The sequence below is a fragment of the Trichomonascus vanleenenianus genome (assembly GCF_965637985.1).
Source record: "Trichomonascus vanleenenianus strain CLIB 3782 genome assembly, contig: TRVA0_050S, whole genome shotgun sequence".
Classification (NCBI taxonomy): Eukaryota; Fungi; Ascomycota; class Dipodascomycetes; order Dipodascales; family Trichomonascaceae; genus Blastobotrys; species Blastobotrys vanleenenianus.
The window spans coordinates 1-7,581 of NW_027481837.1; the positions used below are offsets into that span (position 1 = coordinate 1).

Below are 7,581 nucleotides of genomic sequence, written 5' to 3' on the forward strand. Positions count from 1 at the left end.
TGAATCGCATGTATTGGTCCAACACAATTCCCAGGAGCTTCAATTGCTTATCCGCTCTCTTCTTGCGTTGTCCCGGCAGCGGTAGTGGGTCGACGTTCCTTAAACCTGTGCCAACATGGAGAAGGCCCAGTTTATCACCATAGTCGAAGCTCGTGGAATACGCACGGGCCCATCGGTGACAGGCACGTAGAATTCGACCAAGCTTCTTGACATTCTGGTTCGGACGTGTACCTCGGACATATATTGTGATGTCGTCGATGTAGCCAATAACCTTCCCTCCATGTTTCTTCACCACATCATAAAGAGACGAGGTATAGATGAGAAACAGCAGCGGGGAAATAGGCGACCCTTGCGGGATACCAGTATTCAACGGCCGTGGCATGGTCAACTTTCGGTCAACAATGAGGCTGGTCTTGCGATCATTTCGGAAGCACTATCGGCGACGGGCAGAAAATACAGAATTCATTGATTCCATGTTGATAATTAAATAAATTAAAACCAATTGTTGTCCTGTAGGTGGTCTGATTCTAGAATACTCCAATAGTGCATAATAATAGCAATAAAGCAATCCAAAAAATCAGGGGCGCCGCACGAGCCTCACGAGCCGCGTGCGGCTTATGCGGCTTATTTCAGAATTACTAGGTGTGGAGGGAAGGGACATCAGCAATAGCTGGTTTAGCTCAGTTGGGAGAGCGTCAGACTGAAGATCTGAAGGCCCCGCGTTCAATCCGCGGAACCAGCAGCTAGCTACGACCATATCCAGGTGGCAACACCGTCTCTCGTTCGATCGGCAGCAGTTAAGCACCTGAGAGCTCGTCCAAGTACCGCGGTTGGAGACAACGCGGGAACAGCGAGTGTTGTAGCTTCTTTTTTGCGTGCATAAAATTTGAGACATTTGTGCATATGAGCCGCGCAGATATGTGCGGCGCCTGCGGCTTTAGCCGCATAAAATATTAATGTATGCATGTGTATGATTAATTTACGTGCGATTCAACTTATATTTGAGTGCATGTAGGCTGCATATTACGCGTGTAGGCGACTGCTTGCAGAAGGTATATTAAATATCCTGCATTACAGTTAATTTTAATTATGCATAACCGTTATGGGGAACAAGATCTCTAGATCGGTGTGGGAAAATGGTGATTATGTGTCCGTTTTGTTGGAGGCTAAATAGATCTAGACTATAGATTCCTATTATGGCTCCAGGGGAGGGGGCGTGAATACCTTGAGTACAATGTCAGCAGGAACAACAGTATCAATGTTGGACAGGCGAACAGGTACACAGGAATATCAAATAGTATGAGCAATAACACACGCAAGTCAGGGACAGAGCGTACAACGATGTCCAAGAGTCTCAGGAGGGTTATGGATCAGGATAGTGATGATAGACGGCAATAGGTTCACAGAATAGAACGGTGAAGAAAGGAAAAGAGAATGGGGGGTGGTGACTATTTATAGGAGCCACTCACTTGACTGAATATGATTGGACAGGACGATTCTGGGAAGTCTACTGCGAACATGTAACCCACCAATGGTTACTGTCGTGGTATTCCCTCCAAGTCCCGGGTAGGTCTCATCACTGCAGGTTGAGACATGTGAAGTCGATGAACATTGTCCCTTTGACTTCCAACACGTTTGGGGAGAAACGGACCGTTCCTGCCGTCGTCAATCTAATAGTGCGACAGCGCCCCTCAAAAATACACTTGGTTAAGCTAAAAGGTACCTCATCTCTCTGCAAAATGTATAGGAAACTGTAAATTCAGAGGGATCGATTGAATTCTTCTCAATTCCCACCAATGTGTCGGTTGTCAAATATCAATTATATATCCCTAATTTATACGAAAGTACCAGGTTAGACACCGGAGTGTCTACATTAAAGACGGTAAAGAAAAGGAAAGAAGCTAATAGAGGGAAACGTGTCGTTATAACAGCGATTGACTTCGGCCGGAGTCAACGCGTTCCGAGGAGCTAGCGCTTTCCTAAGGGTCTACTGACGCCCAACACGATATGCAATGGATCAAGCCACTAGTTATGTATTGCTACCCCATTTAATGGGTATCATTCTTCGAATCAATCGTAGCAGCGACTTACTTAACTGGAGAGATTCTATGCCGTTGATTTCTATCTATTGCTCCTCTGATACGAAACTGGCACTCTTTTTGTTACGACAATTATAGTGCAAATAGTGTTAAGGGAGCGGGTGGTCGACTAAAATACCTGCAATTGACAGATGGTTGATATTAAAGTTGGTTCAAGACTACACTGTACTTTCGTTCTCTTAGCTTCTATACATAATTGAAAATGAGAATACGGTATTTATAATTAGTCTAAATAAAAATTAAATTACAAAATAACCTATCAAACAGAGACTGCTGCCCTTTAGAGAAGTTTCATAACTTTTTTGGGTAGAAAATTAAGAGACAAGCATTTGTACTGTTTAAATCCTGGTAGAAATAGGACCAATGTCAAGAGCCGAATTGAGCTCACCAATAATGCCACCAAGGTTCTTAGTAAGGGAAGAGTAACCGACCAGGTTATCGGCCAGGTTAGTGACGAGCTTGTCAAGAGTAGAAACAAGCTTTCGGAGGTCCGCTGCAAGAGTCTGGACAAGATCAGTACCGGTGATGGATTGAAGAAGCTTGGATACGAGCTCGCCCACACCCGAAACGATGTTGCCCAGGGCAGAACCGACATACTGGTTCTGAATAGCATAGGCAGTACCAGTCTGTGGCTGGAATGAAGTGAGACCTGGCAGAAGAGTGTTCAGGGACTCAAGGAGTTGAGAGACAAGAGTGTTGACGGAGTCTCCGAGGTTGTTAAGGTCCAAATGCAGGACATCATCGAGGGCGTTTCCCACAAAGTCGCCGACTTCGGCCAAAAGAGTAGAAACATCGAGGAATGGATTAGAGCCTCGGACGTAAAGCTCACCACCGATAGGAGAAGCGACATCTCGGGCAGCAATGGCGACGGCGCCTCTGGCATGGGCAACTGGAGAAGCGAAAACTGCGGTGGAAACGGCAGCAACAGCGAGAACCTTGTTAATGGCGACCATTATAACTGGAAATACACAAGTAGTCTTATGATGAACGGAGAATGTTCTTAATGAATCGTTGCTGATGAGAGAAGAGGTGCCTCTTTTATATTCGACGCGGCAATTGAGGAGATTAGGATGTCTGTATTACTTTTTTGTGTCGAGGAGTCTTCGCGGAAAAAAATACATTTGGTCAACTGCATGGTCCAAGCTTCGATCCGTGGTAGCCAGGAGGTGTATAGCTATTTTGGTCCGATCGACTCCAAAAAGCATAGCAGATGCATCGATTGAAGGACAATCCCCGCCAGTTCTGTCGATCCTTTCCCCTAAAAAGAACAGCGATCGATGATCGTTATGATGAGGCGGCACAGATTATCAACGCTCTCGCGACTTTTTTTTGCTTCGTTAAGTAGTTCAAGTCAAAGGTGGGTTGTAACTTTGTTACGTGTTATTTTGTTTCCATCACCTTTCAATTTGATAGACAGAGCATCATCAATGGCAGGATACTATCATGCAGCTGTCATGGTTTAATTAGAGCTACATAAACAAGCCTGTAAGACCAGAATTCCCATACCTGCATGGCTAATAACACGCAGGTCCTGACTACTTTACTAATTGGGTATGGAAGCAATTTGAGGCGTCTATTATCAGTAACCCTCTCGGTGAGTTATGCATGGCGTGTAGTTGCGATATCATTGAATGATCCGACCAGTTGTTTGCGGTTTTGCAACCTACATTATCCAATATCGCGGCCGTTCTAAACAAGTTTCCACCGTTGCACTACATCTCTCCCTTACCTCCGTCCTGGAGTTCCTCAAGCATGGGTTAAACACGGTACAGCGATCTTGGAGCTGGTGTTGATCGACTCTAAGATTCGCGGATTTTACCTCCATTCGCCGGTCTTTGAATAAGGACTTCGCGTTAGCTATCCCGCCACGCTGGAGTAAGACAATATCAAAAAATATGTGTAAGCAGCTCTGGAAGAATAGCACGTACAATACTTGAAACGAATAAAGCTGGATTCATAATGCTTGACTTCGGCATTAGGCCCAAGCATACGCGGTTGCGTACGGGTCTGACGATCATGCAAGAGATCATCCTTCCAAGGAACAGGCAATTAGCCCCCTTGGTATGAGAGGTTTCTATCTTCCCGATACCCAAATCATTTGCCTTTAGTGTACCGAACTGTTGGAGGATGCAGCCCCAAGTGCTGCAGATGTCACTGAATACTGTAAAGAACAATCCGAAGGCCTCAACTCCTTATGACCGTCATATTGAATTGAACGGCCTTGAAAATGAGGTGCTTTTACTCTATCAAAATGAATAATATCGCTAAGCTTGTTTACGCGATTATTTTGCCAGCAGTGTTATACCCCTGTCAAACTCATGGCTAGAGGATCTGAAACAAGGTACCTCCATACATTATGCAAGCATCCTCCCATGTCAAGGAGATCGGAGGCGCGCATAGATGCGAAAAGCTGCCCCTTCATATGCACTGTACTTCTTTACCAAGAAAAGGATAGCCGCCAAATATGTTTTTTTTTTTCGCGTTTTTTTGGAGGGATGAGTGTATGTAATTCGAGATTTGTAAATACAAACATAGGCAATTTTTGAATGATGGTCATGGAGTCAGGCAGGGCTCCGGTCACCGATGTCTTGCGCTAAAATTCTGAATCGGAGAAGATACAACATGCATATTACCATTGCGTACCGCAACTATTACTTGTATTTCTACGTGCTCGTACGTTGATATTAGGTGCTTCATTCCGTCACTATAGCATACCAATTGCCAGTATTTCAGTAACGTCTCCGATCTATGCAGAACTCGGGGTTATCACATAGCCGTGCGCATAGTCATTACATTTCTGTTGCTTACCGACGCGAGTAACCAGTATTTAAGTAAGGTCTTCGATCTACCCAGAACTGGAGGTTCTTACTATCCCCTATAGCCATTCCAACCAATTCGTAAAGCCCTCGATCTACGCAGAGCTGGAAGTTATTACATAGGAGTATGAACAGAGCTGTTTTCTGAATGTTCAATCTGTAGTCAGAGTGTATGGCATATATAGTGAGATAAATTGAATAAGGCGGGATCTCAATCATGTCACTGGATTTACGCTCAGTTTAACAGTGGAACACGCCTTTCAATTTTATCTCTACACTGTATTACGGTACTCTGTATTATGGGTGAAAAATTTGCTTTTTAGTTTCGATCTGTAAATCGGTCTCTTTTAATACTAGCTACCTAGGTACAGTACGCTGTAGTACAATGCATTAGCGGTATTTAAGCTTCAGAACATCAAGTTCCTTGAATGCGGAGCCCGCAACGTGGAGGTTTGCAAGGCGACTTATTGTAACTAGAATTCAGCAAATTATGCTCTATTCGATATCATTTGCGGCGAATAATAGAGAAAGATTCCCTTGTGCCATTTCGCTGCGGCTATGCAGGCTGTACAGTAGGGAGTACTCAAATGAGCTCTAGGCGAGGATGCAGAGCAAAAGCAGAGCATGTTGCCTTTATATCATTATGACTGGTTGAAAACCTGAGCGTAATCATAATATTACGCTATACAGGCTAAGAGAAGAAATGAGTGGTCCTAATCCTAACAGTAGGCAGAGCGAGGCTTGGTGAATAAATAACAACAGTACCAAATCAGCTTGTTATGAATGATTTTCCGCTGCTAACTTCAACTATCCGACCATCTACTTGAAGTACTGCACTATTGTATCTTCGCCCGCTCTCGATTCTTAGTACTAGCATAAAGAGCCATAATGACTAGAAAGGTCAGCCCATTGACACAATGACATATAAAGTTCCAGCCGGTTAATAATCGCGAATACCGGTGATGAACTCTAGTCGTTACGGGTACGGTGTGATACTATTTCGATGTTTGCGAGCTATGCCAGGCTTCACCAGTCATTTCTATACGAAGTTAGCTATGAATAACATTATCTCTGCATGTGGCTCTCTCTGCTGTTACCATAGCTTAGTCGTAGAGGAGGCAGGAACTCAATCTCTTTTGAATATTCCATCAACGGATAAAAACTCCTCAGCCAGCACAGGTAACCAGTTCTAGCAAGAACTAAAATCGACATAAAGGATATCCCCGTCGACCTCTGGGTATTAGAAGAAAATGAGCAGCTCAATCTCTTTTGAATATTCCATCAACGGATAAAAGGTCCTCAGCCAGCAAAGGTAACCAGTTCTAGCAAGAACTAAAATCGAAATAAAGGATATCCCCGTTGACCTCTGGATACTACAAGAAAGGGCACAATGCCATACCTCGGCTATTTGCAAGTCCCGGCCCGAATAGTAGTTTAAAGTACGTAGTGCGGATTACCGGATGTTCAATACATTGTCAGCCAGTCAAATGGCATTTGGGGTTGAAGTCAAGTCGGTCTTGTCCGATACATGTGATACGTCTGCAGCGATGTGTCACAACCACTGCCCCCGCCGTCGCCTCCTCCTCCAATCGGTACCTGAAAAATACTTCGACGTCATTTGCTTCTACTAATCAAAACATCTATAATATGGGGTATTGCGGAGAGGAAGTGTGTAGCGGATGGTTGAAGATCGTAAATACAAGTGATAAGCCCGAACCGATGGCATCTCATCTCGCGGCTGAGGATAAAAAATCAAAAATTAACGTACCCGACGGCTCAGGCAAAACAGTTGTCACTCTGATATCCCACTCAAATACCCAATGAAGGGCGTTGTGCAGTTTTTTACGTGCGTATACAAATACGTCTGTACTTACCCTCTTTGACTAGAGCAAATTTCGACGATCATTCAAAAGAAAGCTGCATACCTTCTCGAACGGCAGTTCTTGACTGTGTTATGCGGTAATACAAGTACAGGCAATACAGCGTCGAGTGGCGAACTGCATGTTTAGCGGCTTGACTTAGTCGGTTCACAACCCACAGGGTTGTTGCTTCATCATCGCAGAACGAGATAAGGTATGTAGCATGTTACATTCGATCCGGCTGATTCTATAGTTATTTGCCGTAAAATAACTTCGTAACCACATGAGTCTGAATTGCCAGTAGTGGATCCCTCTCAAGATGGAAAATGCACCATTGGGTATTACCTGTATCAGGGTATTCGTTGTTCGTCGTAAATGTTAAAAAAAATCAAACTACATGTACTCGAAGCCATATTTACGTTTTGCTTGTCGCAAACTTCTTTCAGGCGTAGGTATTTGTTTGGCAGATCCATTTTTGCCGGGTATCGCAGTTATTAGTGAATCTTCGTTCGTCGTTGCAATATTTCGATTGTCAAATTCCTTTGAGTTATTCTCCTTTTTTGTTTAACATGTTACGCTGAGATCTGGCAATCTTTTTCTTTCTAGCTGGAAGGTATTCTCATTAATTCGCACACTACTGGCGTTAGGGGCCAAGCATGGGCATATTACATAGTCTAGGTGCCATATAGACAAAACAAATACATTGGATAGTAAATCGTCGATCGAGTTGATAACTGTAAAATCAAGAATTTTACCAGAGCTTTAAGCGGATCCAATGATTATTTATATTCTGTCATTCGGTTCGAA

The 7,581-nt window shown here is 43.8% G+C and overlaps 1 protein-coding gene and 2 non-coding genes across 3 annotated transcripts; 2 read left to right on the forward strand and 1 right to left on the reverse strand.

Annotated features, from left to right (window-relative positions):
• Positions 1-669: 669 nt before the first annotated feature.
• On the forward strand, positions 670-742 carry tRNA-Phe(GAA). The gene has a single exon. It is a non-coding gene; the product is annotated as a tRNA-Phe (tRNA).
• Positions 743-744: 2 nt separating this feature from the next.
• Positions 745-863, forward strand: TRVA0_050S00111. The gene has a single exon (XR_013062098.1). It is a non-coding gene; the product is annotated as a ribosomal RNA (ribosomal RNA).
• A 1,574-nt stretch (positions 864-2,437) lies between these two features.
• Positions 2,438-3,052, reverse strand: TRVA0_050S00122 (uncharacterized protein; the record flags this gene model as incomplete). The annotated part of the gene is made up of 1 exon (XM_076687082.1): positions 2,438-3,052. The coding sequence occupies one exon, from the start codon at positions 3,050-3,052 to the stop codon at positions 2,438-2,440; it is 615 nt and encodes a 204-aa protein (XP_076538642.1).
• Between the last annotated feature and the right edge of the window lie 4,529 nt (positions 3,053-7,581).